This window comes from Orbicella franksi, chromosome 2 (genome assembly GCF_964199315.1).
Source record: "Orbicella franksi chromosome 2, jaOrbFran1.1, whole genome shotgun sequence".
Lineage (NCBI taxonomy): Eukaryota > Metazoa > Cnidaria > Anthozoa > Scleractinia > Merulinidae > Orbicella > Orbicella franksi.
The window spans coordinates 19575965-19602979 of record NC_138146.1 but is presented as its reverse complement, the minus strand read 5'-3'; the positions used below and the strand labels follow the sequence as shown (position 1 = coordinate 19602979).

At 39.0% G+C, this 27015-nt stretch overlaps 2 protein-coding genes across 2 annotated transcripts; one reads left to right on the top strand and one right to left on the bottom strand.

The window, feature by feature from the left end:
* Positions 1 to 111: 111 nt before the first annotated feature.
* LOC145478502 (protein O-GlcNAcase-like) lies at positions 112 to 21949 on the top strand. Its single transcript, XM_081456543.1, has 14 exons — positions 112 to 265; positions 398 to 449; positions 1349 to 1446; positions 1923 to 2053; positions 2385 to 2553; positions 10005 to 10103; positions 12695 to 13486; positions 16898 to 17151; positions 17724 to 17996; positions 18283 to 18387; positions 19541 to 19635; positions 20500 to 20638; positions 20754 to 20912; positions 21387 to 21949. The coding sequence occupies exons 1-14, from the start codon at positions 127 to 129 to the stop codon at positions 21579 to 21581; spliced, it is 2700 nt and encodes an 899-aa protein (XP_081312669.1). The 5' UTR covers positions 112 to 126; the 3' UTR covers positions 21582 to 21949.
* Positions 21950 to 24174: 2225 nt separating this feature from the next.
* LOC145478507 (heat shock protein 70 A1-like) lies at positions 24175 to 26906 on the bottom strand. The gene has a single exon (XM_081456556.1). It carries the CDS (start codon positions 26825 to 26827, stop codon positions 24926 to 24928), a length of 1902 nt encoding a protein of 633 aa, XP_081312682.1. The 5' UTR covers positions 26828 to 26906; the 3' UTR covers positions 24175 to 24925.
* Positions 26907 to 27015: the final 109 nt, after the last annotated feature.

Below are 27015 nucleotides of genomic sequence, written 5' to 3'. Positions count from 1 at the left end.
AATACCTTCGATCGAGGTTGCGCGGGGATTGCGCGCGAAGTTCGCGGGAGTTTATGAAAACCGGAAAAGCCTGCTTGTTCGTGAAACTGCGCATAATCCGAATTTGCGAGAGCGACTGGTTTACTAATGAAGGCGTTATCTGGTCGAGTTCGTATTCTCAAGAATTCAAAACTGAAACTTCGCGTAGGATTAAAGAAAAGGGATGCAATGACTTCAGATTCATCTAAAGATAAAACTGAAGTTTTTCTAAGCGGGGTAGTTGAAGGTAATAAGCGGTTTTTTAACGAAAAGGCACCTCGAGTTTCCTTACGAGCCCACTGCACAAAAGCTCATGTACCACAAAGGCGTTCATTTATGACGGTTAAATGACCTATTTTCCACTTTCAATTGATAACAGGTTTCTATGGAAGACCGTGGACATTTGAACAGCGAAAGGAGTTGTTCTTGAGGTAAAAAAACGGTGTACACATCATTGAAGTCGTGTTTGATACCTAAGCTTCTTTCGAAGAAACTATGGGATGTCAGAACCTGCACTCGCAAGGGTTTGGATCGGAGTTCATTAGCTTATGAGGGTAAATTTTCTTTCAAAAACAAGGATTGCATCAATTCATAAGGGACAGCAATTTATTCAAGTAGCGAGGTATAAATAGCTGTGTTTTGGGTGAGATTGTACTATGTCTGGGTTTGGGGGGTAAGCATACCAGTATTCGACAGTTGTCCAGAACTTGACTTGCTTTTCAGGCTTATGTTTGTGATGAGATGACCCTTAGCACTGCTGCTTCATAATCAACTATGGCCAAACTTATTTGATGGAGTTTTGCCATTCCGTGGGTTGATTTACAGGGTTAGAGTGATTTGAAATTAATTATACATGCACAAATTTGTATCTATTATTTCCTGAATTGAGGCAAATTGAGAGACAGACTTTTATGTAAGAATTTTTCTGGTCACTTGCTTACCAGTATTGTAATCATTTGATAAAGCAAAACACAAGATGTTTTTGCTGTTTCTTGCCATATACAATAATCGAACAATAAGCTAGCAACAGGCAGGTACTTCGAGAGCTTGAAAGCAAGTTTTAGTTTTACTTAGCTCTTTATTTGTCAAGTTCTTGTCATGTCTTTCAAGCAACCTGAGTCATCCATTTTATTTATTAAAACCTTGGCAGTATCAGTTTATATTTTCAATGAAATTGGAGTTGTAAGAGTTGTACATTTTTGCAACAGGAGGAGGGAGGTTAAAAAGAGAATGGAGGATGTTGGATAGGGCTTCTTAGGCGTACATTAGGAGCTCAGTATTAAAGATTCATGTAATAGGACTTCATGCACTTTTCTAATTTCTGCACTAGATTAAAGAACCTGGGGATGAATACTTACTTATATGCTCCCAAAGATGACCTCAAACACAGAGCCCTATGGAGGGACCTTTACAGTCCAGAAGAAACAGGTAAATTAGACCAGGAGGGTTTATGACTGGTCCCAAGATAATTTTTCTCCTCTAAAATTTTAGTGTCTGCAATTGAGCAGAGGAAATCATTGAGATTTGAGGGAACTAAAATATTAGCTGGTTTCTTCAGGGACTAGTCATTAAGTGTTAAGACCCTTGAAATTTTGCCAGGGAAGAGGGGTTGACAGTTGAAGTAGTTTCTAGGTGGTCCTTTGATTTAGTCCAGATTCAATTACTGACTTAGTCATCCAAAAATCACTGCCTACCCACTACGTAGATCTTCCACATGAAAAAAATTTTAACTTGAAAACTTGCATTCTATGATGTTAAATTCTATTTTCTTCAAAAAGTACTATGGAAGCTATCAAGTGAAAAGAACTCAACTTAGTTTGTTGTCATGCTATGTAGTGAGACATAACTTGTCTTATTGTTTCACTTCTGAGTTAATGGCATTGTTAATTACATTCTCTCGACAGAAAATTTGAAGCAGCTCATTGCATCATCAAAGGAGTGTGGAATAACATTTTACTATGCCTTGTCACCTGGTCTTGATATTTTGTTTTCAAATTCAAGAGATGTTCAGCTGCTCAAAAAGAAAATGGATCAGGTAGAAATTGTTTTATTTTAATTCACTCAGCCAACAAACCTATGTAGAAGTACCAGTCCAAAGTACGTAGATTAAAATGTCTACAGATATGATATTAACTGTATGTTTTTTTTTATGTTATGTCTTAAATTATTGAGTGTGCAATGTATGTGATGGACTTTTCTCATTGAAGTTGCCGGTCTTTGATTTAAACATTCTCATAAAGTAACTTCTACTAGTTGTGAATTGTACATCATTTATTTGAGTCCAGCTTATATGGTGTTTTAGATTTACTTAGGCTTTATATGATGATTAACAACTCACCTGCATTGATGTGCTTATCTCATCTCAGGTACAAAAGCTTGGATGTGTGGCATTCGCCTTGTTATTTGACGACATTGACCCACAGCTTCATGGTGCCGATCTTGAAGCATTTACTTCATTTGGAGATGCTCAGGTGGAAATCACCAATAACATATACAAACACTTGAGATGCCCAAGCTTTCTCTTTTGTCCAACAGGTAATTACCCATCTACTGTAAATTTGTCATTTCTGTTATCTTTGTTTGTAATTATTTCATAATGAGTATGTTAGTTGGTTATTTTACAGTAACAGACTTTTGAATACGGACCAGAGTGTCAACCAGGCTTTAAGCCAGAGTTTTTAAACTGGGAAGCTTGTGAAAAAATTATAAGTTTCTCGAAAAAGTGGGTGTGGACACCAAGATGCTGATTTGGCTTAAGACTGTTGTCATCCTTCGCGTTAATGAACATTAAATGTGCAAAATTGCATTTTCACCTGTGCAAGCATTTGGAGTCTACTTTGTATATTTAAAGAAAGAAAATTATGTGGGAAAACAACAAATTCTTAAAACTGTGTACAAGTGCAGGGCATTCAACAGGTGGAAGAAGTGAAAAGTTGCCATGCATGCAATATTGGGCAGGCAACTTGAGTGTTTTTCATTTTGCTTATTGCTTTTGCGAACATTTCGGATGTGGTCTGAAGTAGGTTCTTAACTTCAGCCTGATAAAAACATGGTCAGTAAAATCAGTGTGAGTTAATCACTGCAGAAGGAAGTTCACAGTGTTATGAAGAAAGTTGTGAGAACAGCAGTTGTAATATCTTGCCTACTAGGGAGCTGTTATTCACAATACCAAAAATTTGGTTACACAGTCCTGCGCAAGAAATTATTTTCACTATAGTTTAAGTTTATGGCATCCATAAACTGATGTTAAGGAGACCTGAGAGACAATATCTCAAAGACAGGCACACACATTCTGCATTGTAACACTTTATTTCAGAGACATGTAACACTATGAACCTCTTGTCACGCTCATAGGTAAATCCCAGTAACATGAGTAACATGCCACCAATTCCTGATCTCAAAGTCCATCAAGGATTCCAGTTGAAAACAATCACCCCCTTTAGATATCACAACAAACCTTTCATTTCCTAAGTAATGCCACTCTACATCTGCAAAAGACAGTCTATCAATGGTTCCAGTCACGTCTCTCATGTGTCCACTTCATGTCCATGACCTCTAGTCAAGCACACGCTCCTCGTTGTATTCAGTCTTCTTGTTTGCGCCAATCCTTCACCACTAATTTTTCTTTTTCCCTCCCACTGCCCCCCCCCCCCCCCCCCCCAATGACTGGAATCTTTGCTCTACACATTTTAACCCCTGATACTACGCTTTAGGAGTATCTTTAAGCGAATAAACAAAATCATTTAGATCTATAGAAATGTTCGCCATGAATAAGGCTAATACTTTGTCTTTCCCAACAAAACAAAAAACAAAAAAAAGGGCAAGCTTTGACACTACAACTGAGAACGTCATGGATAGATATACTGAACATTACTATTCCGTTACGTTTAGAAAAACGTATATCCATATATACTTGTAGATATCATTTGTATATATATAAAATAAAAAAATTATACCATCAATGGTTATAGGCTACGGCTATCTATCTCTTAGCAAGCCTTAGACCTTGTCATTCAGAGTGCAATGAACAGGGACTTTGTATTTTGGTGACTTTCTGTCGTTTGTCAATAAAGAACTGTGGCAGGGAAGTGCATCATTAGCTGCACTTTACCCCACAGTAAGGCTCTAGCCCACTGGAGACAGGTCCGGAGAAATTACCTATTCCAAGGTGGCTACCCCCAGTACCACCTGATCTGTACTCCACTCAGGAGGGGCTTCCCCTCCTGGTTCCCTCAGTGCCCCGGGACTGTGGGATATGGGCCTCACCCCTGGAGGCGGGTCTGGAACTTTTATTCCAGGGTGGCTATCCCCGGTACCACCCAATCTGTACTCCCCCAGATGGGCCCCCTTCCTGGGCCCCTACTCCCCAGTCATCCTTCCCTGCCACCCAAATTTTACCCACAGCCAGTGTGTTATTTCCTAAATGTAGTATCGTTAGTGGCAGCTCAGACCAGGTCTCGAAAAAGGATCATTAATGCTTGGCTGCTTATATGAAGAGAAATTACAGTGCGTTAACTGAAACCAGGGCCACCCAGACAGTGAAAGCCAATCAGACAGCAGAACTGAAACAATAGATTGCAACATTTTGAAATCCAGCCAATGAAATGTCCGGTACAAAACAATGAAATCTCAACTTATTCATTGTGATGCTTACCCAACTATGTTGTCTGTTAATAAATTGTCAAGCTCAAGCGGTTAGTACTTTCGTGTCAGAAAATATTGTGTTACTGTACTTCAGATTTTACATTGACAAGCATGGTAAACTCATTAGATTGACCGTTTTCCACTGTGATCATACGTCCTCACTTTTACGGTTGTTGTTTAAAATCATAGGATAATAGATTTTGACATTTTTTTTTACAAAATAGATTCCGCTTCTGTTGTCTGTGCATGTTTTTATTTTTACAAGGCTTTCGGTTATCCACCACGCAGTTCTTGGAAAACCCATCATGTTCATTGTCTCAGCAGCTGTACATTTCAGAGTTTGAGTTCCCTTTCTAGGTTATCAGTGTATTGAAATAACATCTTCATGGAAAATTCAAATGAATTTTTTTCCGCTTTGTAGTATCAAAGCCTCAATGGGTAAAATCACTCACTCAAAAACAAAAGATTATAGCGCCATGCATAGGAACCTCATCCCCTGGATGGAAAAATCAAAGATATTTTAACAAAGAATTCAGGTTGCAAGTCCATTTTTGTATCAAGTTAACTTTTCATTTCTTCTGCTTGAAGTTTGCTTCCAGCTTCTTTCAGTTACTTCCCTTTCCAATTCGTACATTTCAAACCTGTGCACATGCGCAACTACCTAGAGACCATTTGAAGGGTTTCTTTTAAACAGCCACGACAATATTCAAGCCCTACACCACTCACTCTGCTGGCGATATAAATATTTATGAGTGACACTCTTACGCAGCTTTTCTTTTCATGTATTTTCCAACCAACCAACGACCCCATAGAAAGTGCAGCATGTAATTTCTCTTAAACCCGCAAGCATGGCTGCAAGCACCCGAAACTACTAACGGCTTGAGCTTGACAATTTATTGAGCGACACCTTAATTGCATTAGCATCTCAACGAATTAGTTGAGATTTCATTGTTTTGTACCGGACATTTGATTGGCTGGATTTGAAAATGCTGGAATCTACTGTTCCAGTTCTGCCATCTGATTGGTTTTCATTGTCTGGGTAGCCCCGGTTTCAGTAAATGCACTGTAAATTTTGAAATAAAATGTGTGGTCCCGGTATTCGTTTAGGAACAGGAAGACCTTCAATAAACCCCATGATTCCTTAAATTATCTGCTTTTAGAAAGTGTGGTTTCCCGCTGGCCGAGGAACGAAAGAAGTGGAAAACGTTTTTCTCACACATGGCTGAGAGTCTGAGTACAAGTGTGTGGGGGGTCAGGTCACATGGCTTGTGTAAGGTTAAGTTTTTGTTTTGCTGTCCGCCATTGCCCGACATGCCCCACCCACCTGTGAAGTATTTTTAGAATGTGTTAAGTTGAAGTGAGATTGTTCTCTAGCCACTTTTTTGTGTCATTGCAAGACAGCTATGTTGTAATGTTAATAAACATCAGGCTGCGTGGTTCAGCGTATTGGTGTGTGAGAATGTTTATATTTGAACCACTCACTTTACTCTTTGTGACAGCAGAAAAATAGGGAAAATGTTAATAGGGCTCGACACTAACTTTTCAACTTACTAGCCTAGTGGCTTGTGACAACTTAGATGTTACTAGCCAAAAATGTTTTTCACTAACCAAAAGTGTTTCTTTGAGACTTCCTTGGAAAAATATCGAGACCGCAAAAGGTCATTGTAAAAACTGTCGAGACTTTTTCACAGACAGGTGCTGTAGAAATGTTTCAAAAGCAAAACAACTATCTGAACAATACTGCTAACTGTTATTTGCAAAATTCGACTGCTAAAAGCGGCTGATTTAAATGTCGAAGGAAGTAAATCTTTCTCATCCAATTATTTTTGTAGTGGTAAGTTTGTCAGTATTCATATGACAACAAATCACCCATGTGTTGTTTAAAGTGCACCTAACCCCCAAAATTTTTTTTCGCTAGAACGAATCTACTTATTATTTGAAATAGTTCCGCGAAAAAATTTTTGAATTCCGTTAAATCCTCAATTTTCTGTGCCACGACGAAATCTCGAAAATAACTCCAAAACACCGCCATTTTGTTTCACGACCGAGTTTGAGGAGAATGGGTCCAGCAGCTCTTGTGACGTCTACCCAGAAGGTTGGATATCTCATTTCCTCTCATTTCCTTCAGGATGGTGCAATACACATTCGAAAAGTGCGCAAAAACGCCTTCCAGAGGTGCTATCGGCTGTTGCAGCAATATTCCAGATTTAAAGAAAGATATACTGTACAATTTACTGACGATGATCGGCTAATGGTGCAATAAAGACGTAAACGATGGTTGATTTTGTCAAACCGAAACAAGCGAACTGAATCTATGAGAACCATTGAAGAACTGTCACTGGAATTTGTTCCGCAGACTTTCGAACGCTATTTTCATAAATTTTCTGCTTAAAGCTAACCAGCAATTTGTAGAAATACTACCTACAACCGATATCTTCCAATCCCGCAGTATTTATAACATAACCGGCAAAGTTGTGTGATCCGGTCATGATCAAGAAGCGTTATACTGATATGTAAATAGATCGCAACTGTACGCTGCTAACCAACACTTATTTCTCTTTCGATTTAGATGAAAGTCGAAGATTAATCCTCTAGAATTACATGATAACAAAATTGTTAGACTCACAGAGTTTTTCGAAGGTTTGGAAATCAGCAGTGCGACAAAGATTCTGTGCAATAGCGTCGAAAATATGACCGCGTAACATTATCTGCGGACCGTTTAGGGAACACATCCTTTTCGCTTATCCGACGAATTTCACTGCAAACTTTGAGAACAATTTACATTGGTTATTTGGAGTTACGACTTAAAACGTGTGACAATGTGAAATCGGTAATTGTATGAAATGTTTCCTTCCGCCTTGCTTCCCGCAGCTTCAAAAATACAGGTCCAAACAATACGATTTTCAATTGATCGAAGCCAATGTTTTGCAGGTCATCAAGTCTCGAAAACTGCAACACGTACGTCGCTCTTATAAACATGAAGCATTCAACTGAAAATAAAACACAAACTGGATTTAACAGAACCTTGACAAAATACATTCTCGGTAAGGACAAATGTAAACGGGCTATAAACACGCGTGGGAATCTTATATTTAGTTGACGAAATTACCATCCAAAGCAGTCCTTGAGTTTTCTTTCCTGCTTTTTGTTTGCCTGCTCCTCCACTTCGTATCTAGCTTTCCATTCCTAATATACAGGCAGCTCGTCCGCAAAGACGTCTTCCCCGTCGTCGCTTGAAATATTGTAAATTGCTCTCAAAGCTCTAAGCAGTGAGTTCACAGTTGTCGAATGTGCTCGATTGAAGTTTATTTCGGAGCCTTCCAAATCGAAACTTAACTCTGACTCCAGTGACGAAAAAGAAATGATTCTGAGACAAAACTTGGACGTTTTAGCCACAAAATATATCGGAACGATTAGTTTTGCGTTCTATTTTCTCGAGCAAATACAGAGAGTTGACTGAGGCGCTATTGTGTTTAGTTCCTGGGTAGACGTCATCAGGTACCGCCGCCCCAGACTCCCTAAAACGCGGTTGTGAAACACTTAATTGCAACTTTGAAAGGGCATAGAAAATCAAAGATTCAACCAAATTCAAAAATTTCTTCGCCCAAATGCTTCAAATAAAGTCTAGATTTGTTTAGGCGAAAAAAAAATTGGGGGGTTAGGTGCACTTTAATATTCTAAATGAAATGTTATCCCTTTACAGTTCTGCATGATTTTGTGTATGATTTTATCAGGAAGCTCATGTTTTGTTCTACTAATTTTGTAACAAAAAAGAACTTCAATGTTTGCTTTTGGAAAATGCTGTCTTGTTTGTCAAATATTTCATTAAACATAATAACATGTCCAGTTACCCATACCACACAGCAAAAAGTAAACAAACTGAAATTTGCATACCTGCTGAACAGCATGTGCCCAGTAACATAATACGTTAATGAAATTCTGGCCTTGTTTCTGAGAAAAGTGTTTGCATTTCTCCTCCTTGAGGAAGAAACTAGTGCGGCCAATTTCATTTTGTTTGCTAGCCAAAGTGGCTAGTGGAAATCAAAAACCTACTAGCCAAAACTAAATTTCTACTAGTCTGTGGCTAGTTGGCTACCGTTAGTGTTGAGCCCTGGTTAAGCAAGAAATACAACAATGGATGTATTGCATCAATGTTAAAGAGCAATTTGATGTACGTTTCATGATAAATGCACCTATATTTAGTCGACAGGGAATCGATATCTTCCAAGCACACAGTGCTCTTGAGGACACATTTTATCTTTTAAGAGTGCTAGCTATGCTCTCATTTTCAGTGAAAATTTGTTACTCTGCAATAGAAATTGGTGAATATTCACTGTATAGAAAGAAGGTGATTGCTGCATTCAAACTAAGTAAAAAAAAATTAATTGTTAGGTCCCGTTACCCGTTTCCAAGAAAAAATGATGATTTGTCTCTCACAAGCCAAGCTGTTTAGAAAAAGCCACCATTTTGTATATGTTGTGGATATACACATGCTCGCGAGCGCACTAATGACACGAAAATCATGCACAGTAGGGATGTGCAATGCAATTCTGAGAAATAACCTTAAGTTAACGTCCGAGTGGCTAATGGAGGGAAGGTGCCTACAAAGCCCGGTGGCTGCAACCGCAGTCACATCCCCAAGGCGCTAGAACACCCGACTGGCCTGCCCAACCCACAACCAAGCCACAAGCCCCCCATGCCAGGCCCCTACGGTCATCTGTCACACTCAAGCCGATGGCTCAGTGGAAAAAAAGAATGCTGAAAAGAAGCGGGGGGGGGGGGGGGGGGATAGGGAGGGAACGCCGAGAACCACTAAACTACTATAATTCAATCTACAACACCACACTAACAGAGCAATGTACGCACTGCAAGCACATGGGACGACAGTGCACATACTAACCAGGAATACCGCTTGACAATGTCAGCCCCAGGGCTCTCACGACCATATGACTGCTGCAAACGCTACAGAACAAACCAAACGTTTAACAAACGCTAACAGACGGCCAAGACACAATCAAACGCCTACAAAAAAACACTACTGACCAGACTAGCTCCTGGTCATAAACTATGTAAAATTTCATTGAACTATATCAAATGCTTCAGAACACACCAAACGTTAAACAAATGCTAACAGATGGCCAAGACACTAACAACCGCCTACAAAAATGCTACTGACCAGACTAGCTCCTAGTCGTTGACTATGTTAAATTTCTTTTAACTATATATACTGTACTGTTTACTCCTACACCCAGTTGGAAGCCATCCTTATTAAGCCTTGGGAACATGGAATATTATGTATTTCACATATTATTATAGACTGATTAAATCGTTCTTGTGTTTAGAGTACTGTGGCACCAGAGCTGTTCCAACTGTAGAGACATCTGATTACCTCATTACCTTGGGGAATAAACTTAACCCGAAGATAAACATTATGTGGACAGGTAAATCATTTTTATGATTTAATTTTGTGACTTTGCCTTTTCTTTTGATTTATTATTGATGAATGCTGGTTTTGTTGTCAACATGTCCTGTTTCATTTAGCAGTGTTGGTGAGGGACAAATCCTAGCCTGCTTCTTCTATGCTTGGTTGAAGGTACAGTTGCATCTTAGTTTTTCCTTTCCTGCCAGCCAGCCAGTATTTCAAAATTTCAACCTCAGATATCCATGGTTTCTTATGTACAGTAGGGTTGTTAGTCCAGCAGTTTAAAGTTTCTCTGACTCATGATGTGATGATTATGATGTTCAGAGGAAGTTTGAACTAAATAACATCAAATAAACATAGCTCAAGTTTTCCTCGAACTAAAAATGTAAACAAATTAACCAACTCGTAAAAATTCTGTTTTCATAAAATAAACAATACTTTCCTTACAATGTGCTTACAGGATTAACCCCTTGTTTTTTGTTCTTTTCTCATATGCTCTGGACAGTGTTTGTGAATGCAAACAACATGGTTGTGAAAATTGAAAATTGAGCATAAATTGAAGTGTGCAAACTTTTTCATTTCCCAGCACTGATTGAAATGCAACGTGGAAAAAAAAATGGACATGGAGAGGAACAGAGACTAAAAAAATTTTGATAAAGGGACAGATTTCCCCCAACTTTATCTCATTTGTGAAAATATAGGTACAAGTTTCTTGAATGGCAGGGGGTGTATTCTTGTGAGCATGTTGTGAATGTGCTTAATAATGAGCACTGAACAATAATTTTGTATATTCCAGGTTTGGTTTGTAATGTACAGTCAGGCAACCTGTGGACCTTTATGTTGCAAGAAGGTACCAAGTCAAACATAATTTACATGTTTTGAACAAATTTCATAATGAAAAATTCATGCCATGTCATGACCATTTTGGAAAAAATCTTTTGTTTTCAAAATTGCACAGAACCTTCACTCAGTCTGCAACTCTACCAGGTTAATACAGCTGAAATAAACTCCATGAATTACCCCAGAGAAGAGACATAAACATCAATGTTTCTTGCTCCCTGTAACTGTTGAATGGTGTTCTTTGCAGTGTACCCACTATTATTTTTGTGCTGCCCCCTCCAAGTTTGGATTGGTTTCTTAAAACTGGTGCCACCTTTTGATATTTGTGAAGACGCACCATACTGCAAAGTAACACAGCAATCAACAGTTGAAAAAGGTGTCTTGCAGCATTTAAATGGCCTTTGCTTTGTTCATTAAATGAAACCATCCTCCAACTAATATGGCTAAATTTTAAAACCTACTGCTATAGCCATAGTTAAATCTGGATTTTTCAGGCTATTGCTAAGGTTATCAGCTGAAATACTTAAATGTTTTTATCAGTTGATTTCTGGGGAGTGGTTATATTTAATGAAAAAGGATGGTCTGTCTAAATATTGCGAGTAACCTGTTGCATAATTCTGTTTTCAGAGATTGTTCTTTCTAAAAGGTTGGAAATACACAAGTTCATCTACTGTGCCTACTTCAGCAAAAGATCTTTAAAAAAATGTTTGGAACACTGCAGAGAAAGTATTCATGGATTAAAATTTTGCAAAAAGTTAAATACTCAAGAATTTCTTTGTAACCTTGAAAAAAAAATTTTAGGATTGTTGCAACCTTATTCAAGTTTTCAACTAAGAAAGGAAGAGCAATACTAGTGAAAACAGTTGTTGCTTTGATGTTATAGGTCATTCTCATCATAGCAGGTTCTAGCACATGTATGCATGTACAATTTATTTGTGGAAATGATGTTATTATTTGGACAAACAAACTTTCAGAGAAGAGTCAGGAAACCCACTTGTGCCAGAAGTTTGCTGTGCATAATGGCCTTATAAAGCTGCTGTTGTGTTTCTAAATTGTGTTCAGTGTGGTGGTTAATGTAGTGAGTGATCATTGAGTCTGTGTTTATGTGTGTTGAATATTGTTGATGTAAAAAACACTAGCAAATTTGTCGAGTGAAAGAAAAAAAAAATCAAAGATTGAAAACTAATGGAGTGAAGGTTCTGTTCTTTTCTGTGTGTCTGTTTGGAAGATGACATTTGGCAATTATCCCTGTACAAAACCTACATTGTTAATTGATGGCTTCAGTGAGGTGGCCGAGATCAGGTTAGAGATAGGTTGTCTGCTCTGTACCTGACCTAACTTTGAGTATATTGAATAAAAAAATGCTTTTCACCTTTCCCAAGCATCTTTTAGGTAGGGTTCAAACTCCATGAAGGTTGAGAGCGCACACAAGTCACAGTGCATTGTTTTGTTTGTTTGAAAAAATTCCACAAACCACAGAAAATGAATATATTTTGGAGAACATAATAGTTATTATGGTGATGGGCTTAATCTTCATTGGATTTATGCTCTACATCTAAATATATGCTGCCCTGTGATTGCATGGATTGAATTGAGTTGGTTAGTTTCTAATATTCTTGGCTATTGCAGGAATCAGTTTTCTTTGAAAAATGCTGGCTTTGGGAAAGAAAGACTAGACGTGCCTGTATATAGCAGCCTATGTGTCTGTGTACTATGTGTTATTATGCTTGATACAACATTATTCTTATGTTGGTACTTCACTCATTTTAGGTCCAAAAGTGGTTTCCAAAGTGATTACCACACAAACTATTGAGGCTCTTACAACAGTGCTTAAAAGGAAACCTGTCATCTGGGACAATATTCATGCCAATGACTATGATCAGAGACGTGTCTTTTTGGGTCCGTACGACGGGAGGCCAGTTGAACTTTTCCCCTTGCTAAATGGTGTACTGACCAATCCTAACTGTGAGTTTGAGAGTAACTTCATTGCTGTCCACACTCTATCTTCATGGCTAAGAGATTCCTCCCTGCTCACTGCTGAAGAACCGATGAGTATTGATTTAAAGGCTGAGAAATCAAGTAGTTCGAGTGAACCTATGGAAGAAGATTTGCTTGCCAGTACTGAGAGTGATAGAGATGGCAATTGTGAGAAAGATGCTGATCAAGGAGTTTCTCAAGAAATCAGTTCTAGTGAAACAGATAGTGAAAGTGTGAAGGTAGAAGGTGAAATGGAGACAGAAAGTGCTACCTCATTGAGTGAATCTAGGAGCGCTACTGTACGTACCAGTTACAACCCACAGAATGCTCTGCGAGAAGCTGTATCTGCTTGGCTGGAAGAATTTTCTAAAGTAAAACATGCTACATCCAGAACCTATGCCAAAAGTGGTGCCTACAGTATGACACCTGAGGCTATGCCAATTTCTGTGCAAGCACCTATTGGGACATGTCCAACTTCACATACAAATGTTACTACCACTGTGTGCTCACCTGTAGTGACTCCTTCACCAATAAAGGTGGCAAAGGAAAACAGTAGGAAAAAGCTTAGCACTTCTTCGGCTTCAGGTAAGAGCTAGAAATTACAAATATTATTCATAGCTACATACTCATGTATGAGCTGAAAGCTGAAAGATTTTCTTCACTTTAGAAGTCTTGAGCTGGTTCCATGGATTTCTTTTACCCCCTTTTAACTTATTGACACCCGTGCTGGCCGTGACTGGCCATGATGAATGTTGCCCTTTGTTCTACTCCCGACGTCATCAGCTTTCACCAAAATTGGCATTATCTAGTTCTGCTGGAGCAAAATATCTTTCCAATTGCCTGATTTCAAGCTGAAAAGGACTAGGTACAAGTCTATAAATTATGGGATTAGCAACTATTCATCCACATAGTTAGAAAGTGCACATCGAGATTCACAAAATCCCCAAGTTTAGTGTTAATCAGGCTAGTTTTGACTGAGATACAGCCATTTAAAAACGCCAAAATTACATAGAAATATTTGGTCATCGGGACACAGCGTCCGAATGGCCATACATTTTTGGTGAATTTTGATGTTTTCAAATGGTTGTATCTTTCTTACTATTAAGTCTATTTGCACCAAACTTGGGGATTTTGTGAAGCTTGGCATGCACTTTATGACTATGCGGATCAATAGCTGCTAAACCCATAATTTGTAGACTCGTACCTAGTCCTTTTCGGCTTGAAATCAGGCAATGATGCTGAGATCAGAGTGATGGGGTCAGTGGGGTCTGAAATATGCTCAAAAATGCACAGAAAAACTCAGAGCAAAATTTCCTTCAACTACACTTGGCTACTCAGTAGTAGGAATTGCCTGTCTTTCAGGACTTTTTGAACTGGAAGCAAGCCCAGTAGAAGGTCTATCACTGCAGCAAAAAGATAAGAAAAGGAGAAAAAGGAAAGGCGAAAAAGAAAATTGAAAAAACCAAATGGCTTAAAGATGTAGGTCACTTTCTCGTCCAAAAACTATCTCAAACACGAGCGGCCCAAGCTCACGATACAAGGAGTTATTATTACAATCTTTATGCGAATGTTCAGTGACATACTATGGCTGACATCTACTATGATAATAATTACATAACGACCGAGTTTGAGTACACTAAATGTGACTCTCGCCTTGCAGCATATGGAGCTGTTTCATTACAACGGTTTGAATTTATAAAGGTTTGTATGGGGAAAAACTGTAATCTACATTTTAGCCAAAATTTTGATATTTTTGCAATCAAAATGATTTACCTCAATGCCTTGTTCTCTTTTCTATTGTTATTTCGCTTCTCAGTTCAATCCGAAGCCTTTTAAGCGAGTTATCGCTTTTTAGTTTTCCTGTCCTAAGATAGAGTAAAGGCTAGACACTCAATTCTGGACTCACTGCCGCTTGAAATGAAAAAAAAAAAAAAAAAAACATTGAAAGCATGCCAGCCGCCCCAATTCCTCTACAGAATCATAGTACAGGGTTAAGCACTCCCTTTCAGTTAAATTCGAAGCCAAATTCATCTCTATAGTACACACTACAAAGCTCTGAATTGAAGAAAGCTAGCCATCCGGACTGAGTGATGATGCTGCTGGGACCTGCCATGGACGCATTCAAAGTCGGAGTGGAATGCCGGGCTAACAAAGTGACCCCGACCAGGGGAAGGGAGCACACAGTGAGGATACTTAAATAACCAAAAGAATATTCACCCCTTTTTACTTGTTCCAGGCTTGCTTTGTTGAGTTCTATCCCCTCTCCGTGAACTTGCACAAGATGCTCTAACCAATCAATTGGCACAGATGCACTGTTTTTTTTTTTTGTGAAAAAATGGTAGCTTTGTGCATTTGAGTGGTTTATTGCATTTGTTGCACATGGTAAGATGTGGTTGTTCTGGTGTTGGTGTTGCGACAGTTTTGTGAAAATCACTCTATGAAAGAGGGGATCCAATTTTTGAGTTATTTTTTTGTAAAAAAAAAAATACCCCTTAGTCGTCGCGTCAGGTATGTTATGGACAGGCCAATGGATGAGTGAGTGAGTGAGTGAGAGATGAATGTATGTCACACCAATCAGATTGGATCTACTATAAACAGCCAGTCAAATTTCTTGTTTTAAAGGTAAATGATATGTGAGAAGATTTGATCCCAATAAAGTTCACAACGGCCATATTTATTCTTCTATAAAAGAGGAGGAAGTATTCATATATTGGGTTTACTTCAACATTTTCTGTGGGTTAGGCTGAGGATTTTAGTTATGAACGAGATGAGCCTGGAGGTTTGAAACAGTTCGTGAGTTAGTAGTATGCAAATGGAATGAGATATTCTCATTTTTAGTTACAAAGGTAACTTGATACTTTTGTTTTTCACAAGGAGTAAATTCAATTAGAGGTCACGAATCGTCGCTTCTAGTTCTTAGGACATGTTTTAGAGGAGACAAGACTATTTAGATTTGAAACAGTTCTAACGTTTACAATAGTAAGTGCAGGTAACGATTGTTTTGTTCTTGTTGCATGCAAATATAACGAGATATTTTTATTTTTTAGTTACAAAGGGTAATTTGGCACTTGTTTTTCATTAGGGAGTAAATTCAATTAGAGCTGATGAATTGTCACCACTCTTTCCCTCGAGAAGTTTGCTATCTTTAGGTACAAATGGTAACTTAACACTTTTGTTTTTTATATGGGAGTAAATTCAATTAGAGCTGACAAGTTATCGGCTATTCTTTCCAGGATATTAAACAAAAGAGAAGCTTTCATTTCTGGACGGTTTTTACGTCTCTGCAGTAGCACTTTAATAGTTTTATTTGATGACATTCATTTCAGTCCGATATTTTTAAGGGTAAAAAGCATGAAAATTGCTCAAATGTTCTTTGAAGACTGTGTGGCACCAATTTAAAGTGCAATTCAATTAAATCAGACTTTGAACATATCAGAGAGGTTTTTTCTCTTTCTTTCTATTTTTGGTGAAGTAGTGTTGTGTTGTGTAGAAAGGGTAAACTTACCACTCATATAAAATATGAAAAGGTCTCTTAATTAACTTGATTAATTTTGAGCAAAAATTCTTCTTGGGGGTTGGAAGAGCTATGTGATCAGTGAGTGAGGGAGTTACGCATGTGTGCGTGTCACACCAATCACAGTGGGGGTTGTATCAAAGAACGAATCAAATTATCTGTTAAAAAATAAGATGGTATTATCTACATTAATCTGGAGACGTGTCAGATTACTGTAGTTTGTTTAGTCAAACATTTTATGGCTCACTATTTAGCTATCTTACCATGACTGATGTAACATCACATGTACATCATAAATTCCCAGTTTCTTTCTTGCTGTACATCGCAACCAAAAACATGTTAAATTAACCAAATCATGTCTGTAAACAGCTCCATGAATGCTCCTATCTCCAACACTTCACACAAAAAAATAACTCTTGCACGCCTTGCATGCCTATGTTTTGATTGGTGATCAGTAACGTACTGTTTTTGTTCCATGTCAGAAAAGAAAGATGAAGACACTGAAAAGAAAGAGCAGGAAATGCCAATGGAAATAAGTGAACTAAAGGAGAAACCTGCTTTGACGCCACTGAGTGTCGAGGACCTTCTGTTGCTGGTAGATTTATTCTACCTACCATACAATCATGGGCAGAAAGCCAAACAGATCATAACTGATTTCAAATGGCTCAAGTTCAATGCAATTAAGGAAGATTCACAAGACTTCATGGAGCTTACTGAACAAGAGCAGAAATCTAAGGTATGGTCATAAACCCATTTATTCCAAACCTGGTAATAAGGATGGTACTGTATAATAATTTAATGGTACATGTGTATTCTGCACAGCAACACTCTTTGAGTTGATCATTTTATCTGTTATGTCACCTGTCATCTCATTGGCAATCTGCCGATATATTGATGTTGTATTTAAGAAACTTGGATGATGTAATACACTATTGCACAGTTTCTTGATACTTTTTCAAGGACTTATGAAAATGGAAGGTGTTAATTGTGTGGGATGAGTCTATAACAGCAATGATGACATCATGTCTGGAATATTTACATTTGATTACAAATATATACGCTAATCTGAGCTGTTACTTGACCTGTTCAAAGTCTCTTGTATAGATTGCCTCTATATTACAGACAGTTCACTCGGTCCCAGAGAAACCAGAATTCATTATTTCAATCTCAACCTCTCTAATATAAACACCTCTATAATACTGAAACTCAGCTTTGTCCCTTTGGTGTCCTTACTGTAGAGGTTTGACTGTACTGTTGTTATATGCTAGCAAAGGCACTTATCATGGGTTTCAATTTGCCACATTCCAGATAACAGAATGGAATGACAGAGCTGAGAAGTTCCACAAAATCTGTCGGTCAGTAGGAGAGATGTTTGTGAGACTAACAGAAACATCCAATAGAGCACTACTGTATGACCTCTATCCATATGTCTGGGATGTAAAGGAAGTCTTGCAGTTGCTCGACACATTTGTAAATTGGCTGAGCACAAAGAACAAGAGGAGGAAGCAAAAAGGGCAAAGCTTTTACCCAGAAGATCCTGAACCTTGGGTGTTTAGAGGAGGTTTATGTGGAGAGCTGCAGGTATGTTTCACGGTTGGCTACATGTATTCCAGGGATACTGCATTTAGTCCCTAGGTTGCAATAATGGTGGCATTCAGAAAGACAAACTATCCCAGAGATTTCTTCTACTAGGCTGAAACAAGTTCAATAGTGGGCTTGACATTTTCCATTTTACCCCATACTTTATGTATTAACAAGGCTGGTAGCAAGATACATTGCAAACATTCTTGCAGATGATAAAGGTCATACAGAAGAATAGACTGATTTGAACTAGTGTTCTCAATGTTAGTATGTATTGTGTTTGCAGAGACTGTTACCTATTGATGGAGGACATGAAGTGTTCAACGTGAGAGCCCCTGAAATTCCCACTACGCGTATCTACACAATCAGACCATACCAGACAGAAGATGAGGTATAGATTCTTTAAACTTTAGTATATCTTTGAATACTTTTGCTCATAAGCAATGTGGTGCTGTGACAGCATTGTTAACCAATCACTATATATTGCATTGTAACTTAAAATGTGACTGTAATAATCAGCTAGCTGGTGTGATTAATGTCATTAATTAGCAAGAAAGTACGTTTACAGGATGTATAACTTCTTATGAACACTGCACTTCTTTTTAACGCGCCATAATGTGCACACAGTGGTGTCTTACAGTTCTTAGGGCAAGATTGTGCAAAGATGGTTTGTTCACTTGAAAAACAAAGCAAGGCTGTCATTAAGTTTTGAGTCACCTGTAACCTTGTTCTCCACAACCAAACTTGTTGCTTTGTGGGCGAATTATATCGACAACAAACAATTTTGATATAGTTAAATGAAATTTGACATAGTTAATGACTAGGAGCTAGTCTGGTCAGTAACGTTTTTGTAGGCGGTTGTTAGTGTCTTGGTTGTCTGTTAGCGTTTGTTTAGTGTTTGGTGCATTCTGTAGCGTTTGATATAGTTCAATGAAATTTTACATGGTTTATGACCAGGAGCTAGTCTGGTCAGTAGCGTTTTTTGTAGGCGTTTGATAGTGTCTTGGCCGTCTGTTAGCATTTGTTAAGTGTTCTGTAGTGTTTGCAGCAGTCATGTGGTCGTGAGAGCCCTGGGGCTGACATTGTCCAGCGGTATTCTTGGTTAGTAAGTGCGTTGTTGTCCCATATACTTGCAGTGTGTTCGTTGCTCTGTTAGCGTGGCGTTATAGATTGAATTATAGTAGTTTAGCGGTTCTTGGCATTCCCTCCCTATCCCCCCCTCTTTTCAGCATTTTTTTTTCCGCTGAGCCATCTGGCTTGAGTGTGATGGGTGCCTGTAGGGGGCCTGGTGTGGGGGGCTTGTGACTTGGTTGCGGGTTGGGCAGGCCAGTCAGGTGTTCTAGCGCCTCGGGGATGTGACTGCGGTTGCAGACCCTGGGCTTCGTAGGCACCTTCCCTCTACTAGCGACTTGGGCGTTAACTCGTGGCATCAAGGGAAAATCAACCGTACTCAGCCATAACAGGTGTTATGGGTTACAGCCTTTAATGACAGACCTGACAAAGCACATGAATTGCAAGTCATTCATGCCTGTTTTCTTTGGCAGAAATCCTTGTATGAAATTTGTGTTGCAACGTGTGATGATTGGGAAGATGGGCATGATTTATTTCCTGACAAACAATTCAACATGGCAGGAGATAGGTGGGTGACCTGTTTTGGCAGCTGCACTTTAGTAACTGAATTTCCTAAAAAAAAACTACACTTCTGTAATAATTTTTCTTACACTAATAATTAAAAATGTCATGATAAACTTCTTTTAACAAAATAATACAGGTAAAGAAGCCAGAATTATGTATTATACTGCCATAAATCATGAGCCACAGACAAGTTTTTTCTACAAGTGTTAAAAAAAAAAAATTGTTCTTGTTTGCTATATAATAAAAATCTTATTGACCGAGCTTAGTCGGTCTGTATGGGAGAATCTTGACCTTGGTCGTGTGTACAGACCTCACTGCATTTGGTCTGTACTCACAACCTCGGTCAATATTCTTGCATACAGACCTCCTGCTCGGTTAATCAGAGCTAAGTTGAGAAAGGCTGTACAACAGAAGAGTAACTGTGTAAATAGCAGTATTGAAAGTTCTCATGGGTAATGTGGTTCACTGTTGATTTATTGATTGAAGTTCAAGGTGCTTCAGTATGATAGATGGAGACAGTGTGGATATGTGTATTCATGCTTTCTCCTTCCTTGCTGAAACACTGTGAACCCCAACCAAGCAATTATAAACTAAGCTCTTCCCGTAATATCAATCAGCCTTGTCACGTTGGCCTGTCGGGCAGCCGAAGGTGCCACAAAATCCTCAATATAGTCTATACCAGCATAGTGGACTATCTCAGATGCAGGACATGTCTTGTATCCTTTTGCATTTTTGTTGAAGAACCTTTCTCAAAGAAGCTGTATCGAAAATGTCACTTGTAGCATTCACAGTTTACCCTTTTGGGGGAGCAGTGACTGTGTGGCTGGTTTTCTATGGTTATAAATAAATTTATGAATACATTGTGTAGGTTTGTTGGTCCATACCTGAGGATCTGTCCTGAACATGTGTTCGTGGTGGAGGATGGAGATGGTATCTGTGGCTATGCAGTGGCGGCTCCTGATTCAAAACACTTTTATGAGCAGTTTAAGAAACACTGGCTTCCTGAGGTATGTACAAATATATTTTCCTGCTACTTAACAGTAGTTGTCTACATACATATTCTTTCTTAGCTCCACAGACTTGCCAGAAAGTGTGTCTTGATACCTCAGATTGTTTTCTTAGGTTTGCAAGAAATACCAAAAGCCACACGGAAATTCATTAGAGTGGACATATGCAGAACAACTGGCCAATAGTTTTCACAGTCCAAAGATATTTCTTCCTGAAGACTTGGCTTTAAAGTTCAGCACCCACGTACAGTTATACCTTCTTCCTCGTGCACAGGTATGTTGTAGCTGCCTCTCAAGAAAACCCCAGGGTTTTAGGTTCCTTTATTGCTAGTAATAAGAAAAAAATCATGGAAGCCTTGTGTTATGGTAATCGAATTATAATTGATATGGATAATCTGTTTACAGATTTTCCTTTGCACCTTGTCTGCCAACTGCACCTTATCTTCTCTTATCCATCACATGGAGTCTGTTCATTCTCAATGGAAGTCTGTTTCCAATCTTTCTTGAGGGGAGTGGGCAAATGTACACAGCCTAGATAAAGTATGCTCATCACAATGAATCTTTTGAGAGTCTGAAGATTAAAGAAAACATTTGGAAACTAAAGAGCCAATCACCCACATAGAGACACTACAATTTATCAGAAGTGCTTAATCTGATGTTGATGTGTATTCCCCCAGTTGTTGTTTGGCAGTTTTTTTTTTTTTTTAATTTATTTTTTTTCTCACCATCTTTTGTTCCCTCCTGACAGAACCTTGGTCTTGGCAAGCGCCTGTTAGCCTGTGTTCTGTCGGCGCTGAAGGCTGAAGATTGCACAGGGGTGCACTGTGAGATTGCGACCACAAACAACAACGCTCTGGACTTCTACACCAAATTAGGATTCTATAATATTCCACTCAAGGAACCAGCGCCTCCGGACACTGTCATCTTCGGCAGAACATTTTAAGCAAATGTTCCTTCAGTTAAACACTGACCTACTTTGTGTTTCTTGTATACAAGTTAAATCGTGAAGGAACAGCCTTTTAAGTTTAGGCAAGTGCCTTATTACAGAACAAAATTGTGCGATATCTTCCTATGTTGTCGTGTAGTGGGTTGTTTCATTTTTGAATACTGCAGTAAGTTTAATTATTTGTTGCATTAATGTAATTATGTCCAGTTGTTGTTGTAAAACGTTAGGTCTATGTTAATGTAACATATTATTGTTCTGCGGAAACGCAGTACTTTGTACAGTGTATGTGATGATCTCTGCTGTATTATGGAAGAAAAAACATAGGCAGAAAATTTTAGAAAAAGTTTAAAATATCGAGTCGGTGCTCGTGCGTTACGAATCTATTACCGCCGTTCACGACTTGCACGGAGAGAATTTTTTTTATAAAATTACTCTTTTACAAAAAATTATAAAATATTTAATTTAGCAATTTAAGGTTATGCCGACCTAAATTTGAAGATACTTGTGTATCATGTAGAATTGAGTGGTAGTCGGGGCTCGATAAATTTAAGGTTATTCCCCAATATTGCATTGCGCATCCCTACTGCGCATAATTTCATGCGTGATTAGCGCGCGCGCATTAAAAAATGGCAGCTTTTTCTTTACAGCTGGACCTCGCCGTAGAGGTAAATCGTCCAACGAATATGGTGACCTATCATTTTTTCTCTTGTTTTGAATTGAGTAATAAATTTCTCTGTGTAAAATAAATATGGACCAATTCTCAGTGTAGAACAAAAAGCAATCGTCGGAAACGTGAATTTAGCAAGCAATCGTGACTACAATCATGGTGCTATTATAAGGATTTATATGGGTATAAACAAGGTGCTGTTGCTCCTAAACGAACATGGGGACCCCTCATTTTTATTTCAAAATTTAAGTTCCTATAATATAAACAATCAATAGGCAAAGTTTCACAAAAATCTCCGTGCAGGTTCTATTTCAGTGGAATGACCTTAAAACAAGCAGAGAGAAATTCATTATAGTTTGGTTTCTGTTCCTTTGCTTGGTCACTCATTCTTGCTTTCTCTTCTACGGTTGGTCTCTGAACGTTAAATACGGGATAATGTCTCGAAAATTTTGTCATCGAAACTCGGCCCAATTTGCACTTCCAAGATTTTCAAAAAAAAAGGCGGTAATCTTTGGGTGTACAGCACCCAAGTGACCAAGTAATTATCTCTGTTAAAAAGCTAGTTGATAGAAGGTTAGGACAATTTAATCAAAAACCCGAATGTTTGTATTATTTATGTAATTATGTCGTAAGGGGTATTTGAAACAGAAGTCAATTGAGAGTTAGATTTTGTTATTTGCCCTTCGAAAGGTTACGTTTGAGGAAACGCAAAAATTCCAGTGGCGATAATTCTTTGAAATAGTCGGCCGGCCATTAGTTCCAGAGTTTCTGAATTATTTCAGAATGTTATTGCGTTTTGACATTTAGATGTCTTTTGTTTTTGTTTTTGTTTTTGTTTTTGTTTTTTTTTGGGGGGGGGGTCTTTTTGATGTCGTTGTAACTAGAAAGGCATGCAACATGTAATGATCGGTACAAGTTTGAATCAAACTAACTGAAACCTTCAAACGTCTGTAAATAGACCATTTTCGTATTCTTGATATTAGACTGGAACTAGCTTGCAACTGAGACTTAAGCGGTTAGTCTTTTCAAATGCAAATGCCTTTGATCTGTTTTTAAAGATATTTCCCCGCATGAGCCTCCATTGCAAGCTAGTTCCAGTCTAATACCGAGATTACGAATATGGCCTATGGCCTAGTATTGGCTTTCATCAAAAGGAAATTAAACTTAACCACGTCACATTGTTATGAAGTTATTTGCTTTGCTTGATGTATTGATAAACTTATTAAGAGAAGGAAGGTCTAGGTCAACAAAGACACGAGTCCTTCTATAGCGCAGGAAACTCAGGAAATATTAGTGGTTACTGGACGCTAGTAAACACTGATTGACTTCAAGAACCGATTGAGCCAATTTTTCACACACTATACTCTTGGTGGGTGACCCACAGAGAGAGGGTAAATTCAACGCGAGAAATTGGCCTGTTAACGGGTTACTGTGGTTGTTGAGGAACAGTCTACTGACTCAATAAAGCGTTTGTGGGAAGGGCGGCCGTGAATACGAAATGTAACGAAAATAGAAGCTTTAGAAAATAACGGACTGCCCTTGCGTGTCTGGTAAATATATCCAAATGACTCCACGGAGTGAAACGAAAACATCTATGACGAAAACATGCTTTTGCGAAAATATCAAATCGAAATGAAGTTAAATTTTCGTTCCATTTTATCAATGGTTAATTATTTTCCCGCGTTGCCTTTTTGCTTTCTTTGTTTTTTCGATTGTCTTCATTTTTGGACAATAAAAATGATTGATTCTGTAGACATTTTAAATACACTATAAATGTTTCTTTTTTTCATTTGAGGGGTGCACAGAAGACTGGATTTCCGATAAACATACAAGCTATTCAGAAATGGTGCAGGAGAGAATTGTTTGCCCAAAGAACGATAACGTAGGTCTGGAGAAAAAAGGACAAGAATTTAGGTATGAAAAAGCTATTTAAGGTCATTCTCCAGTACTGCATTGCGCATTCCTACTGCGCATGATTTCACGCGTGATTAGCGCGCGCACATCAAAAAATGGCGGCTTTTTCTTCACAGCTGGACCTCGCCGTAGAGGTAAATCGTCATTTTCTCGCAAACGAGTATGGTGACCTATCATTTTTTTCTGTTGTTTTGAATTGAATAATAAATTTCTCTGTGTAAAATAAATATGGACCAATTCTCAGTGTAGAACAAGAAACAATCGTCGGAAACGTGAATTTAGCAAGCAATCGTGACTACAATCATGGTGCTATTATAAGGATTTATATGGGTATAAACAAGGTGCTGTTGCTCCTGAACGAACATGGGGACCCCTCATTTTTAATTCAAAATTTAAGTTCCTGTAATATAAACAATCAATAGGCAAAGTTTCACAAAAGTCTCAGGGCAGGTTCTATTTCAGTGGAATGACCTTAATCTTTAACACTCCTACACTTCTAGGAGTCTTGACATATGCAGGTTTAAACGACTGAACTTTAACTGCAGATGAAAATTTATGCAAATCCAATGAAAGTTACAAAATGTGATACAAGATTCTCATTTTACATTGTCGCTGACATTTTTACTGGAAAAATTTTCAAAGTTGACTGTGCTCTTCATCCAGAGTCAATATTTTCCTTAAAGAATTCAGATATAAACTATTTTTTGTCTTAGTTACTCATAGTTGTGATTCAAAAGCTAGTCAAAGTCAAATTTTTGCATCAATCAATTTCTTCAGTGCTGTGTCTATTCCAAGAGCTCTCCCTCTGCTGCTGCTGTCCGTGTAACTTGGACATGATTGATGAACATACCCTTTGCATATCTTGCTCCTTTTCCTGATATTCTTCTTTCTCTGCCAGAGAATTCCTGTCTAACCAGTCAATGACCTCTATGGCCTTACTCTTCGCCGTGTCTATCTCAGCGGAGCATAGCTTGCTCTCAGCGCTTGAATCTTCCACTGCGTGTTTGACGCTGAAGGCGTAGTTCTCCAAGCTGTTTCTTGCGGCGATCGTTTCTCGTTGCCTCTCGTCTTCTTCCTTGTATTTCCTAGCATCAGCTACCATGCGGTCAATGTCTGCTTTGGACAGCCTTCCCTTGTCGTTGGTGATGGTGATATTGTTGCTCTTTCCAGTGCTCTGGTCCTTGGCGGACACGTTTAAGATCCCGTTGGTGTCGACATCGAAAGAGACTTCGATCTTCGGCACGCCGCGCGGTGCAGGGGGGATTCCCGACAGATCAAATCGTCCCAGCTGATTGTTGTATTTGGTCAAGACTCGTTCTCCTTCAAACACCTGAATGGAGACGGCTGTTTGGTTATCTGAGTAGGTTGAGAACTCTTTTGAAGCGTTGGTTGGAATTCGGGCATTGCGTTCAATTAGGTTGGTCATCACTCCACCAGCGGTTTCAATTCCGAGACTTAGCGGTGCAACATCCAGCAACAAGACGTCCTTGATTTCTGAACTCCGGTCACCGGATAAAATTGCGGCCTGGATTGCGGCACCATATGCCACCGCCTCGTCTGGGTTGATCGACTTGCTCAACTGTTTGTCACTGAAGAATTCTTCAAGGAGTTGCTGTACCTTTGGGATTCTTGTAGAACCTCCAACCAGAACCACCTCGTGGATCTTGGATTTGTCAAGCTGTGAATCAGTGAGTGCCTGTTTCACTGGTTCCAGACATGAACGGAAGAGATCCAGACAGAGTTCCTCAAATTTTGCACGGGTAATCCTGGAGTAGAAATCAATACCATCGGACAGTGAGTCGATCTCGATATTGGCCTGAGTACTGGACGACAGGGTTCTCTTGGCTCGTTCACAAGCGGTTTTCAGGCGGCGTAAGGCTCTTGGGTTGTCCTTGAGATCTTTCTTGAACTTGCGCTTGAATTCTTCCACGAAGTGATCCACAACGCGATTGTCGAAATCTTCTCCACCGAGATGTGTGTTGCCAGCTGTGGACTGTACCTCAAAGAACGATCCTTCGTCTATTGTCAGTACAGAGACGTCAAACGTTCCTCCACCGAGGTCGAAAATCAGGACGTTCTTTTCCCCGCTGAGGTTCTTTTCCAATCCGTACGCGACAGCGGCAGCCGTGGGTTCATTGATGATTCTCTTGACATTCAGCCCCGCTATTAGTCCAGCGTCTTTAGTGGCCTGTCGCTGTGAATCGTTGAAATATGCTGGCACTGTGATGACTGCATCCGTCACTGTCTCGCCCAAGTAAGCTTCAGCTATCTCTTTCATTTTCGTCAGAACCATGGAGCTGATTTCTTCTGGAGTAAAAATTTTCCACCCCTCCTTGGTCTCTACTCGGATTTTAGGTTTCCCGGCCTCGTTGATGACTTGGAAAGGCCAATTACTTCTGTCCGCTTGAACATCAGGGTCGTCAAACTTCCTTCCGATTAGTCTCTTGGCGTCAAAGACAGTGTTGCTTGGATTCAATGTTGCTTGGTTCTTGGCTGCGTCGCCGATCAAACGTTCCGTTTCAGAAAAAGCAACATAGCTAGGAGTTGTTCTGTTACCTTGATCGTTGGCGATGATTTCAACTTTACCATGTTGAAAGACTCCAACACAGGAATATGTCGTTCCAAGATCGATTCCGATCGCTGGAGCTGTCTTGACTGACATCTTCGGTAGCTTCTGAGAAAATCCTCTCGTATTTCTTCTTGCTCAGTAAACTTTTAGTTTCGGCAAAATTTGCCTGCGTCGTGAAACTGGCCTGTATATATACCCCAGTTTTAAAAGTACCTCACATCACGTTTCCAAAAATAGAAAAGTGCTGACTTCATTCTCATCGGAATGTGCCAATGAAAATG

Bases quoted from the DNA above. Each gene is read 5' to 3' on its own strand.
- LOC145478502 (XM_081456543.1), top strand. From the start codon at position 127: ATGAAGGCGTTATCTGGTCGAGTTCGTATTCTCAAGAATTCAAAACTG. The intron at 1,447-1,922 runs GTAAATTAGACC...TTCTCTCGACAG, and splicing joins TTACAGTCCAGAAGAAACAG to AAAATTTGAAGCAGCTCATT. The intron at 2,554-10,004 runs GTAATTACCCAT...TCTTGTGTTTAG, and splicing joins CTTTCTCTTTTGTCCAACAG to AGTACTGTGGCACCAGAGCT.
- LOC145478507 (XM_081456556.1), bottom strand. From the start codon at position 26,827: ATGTCAGTCAAGACAGCTCCAGCGATCGGAATCGATCTTGGAACGACA.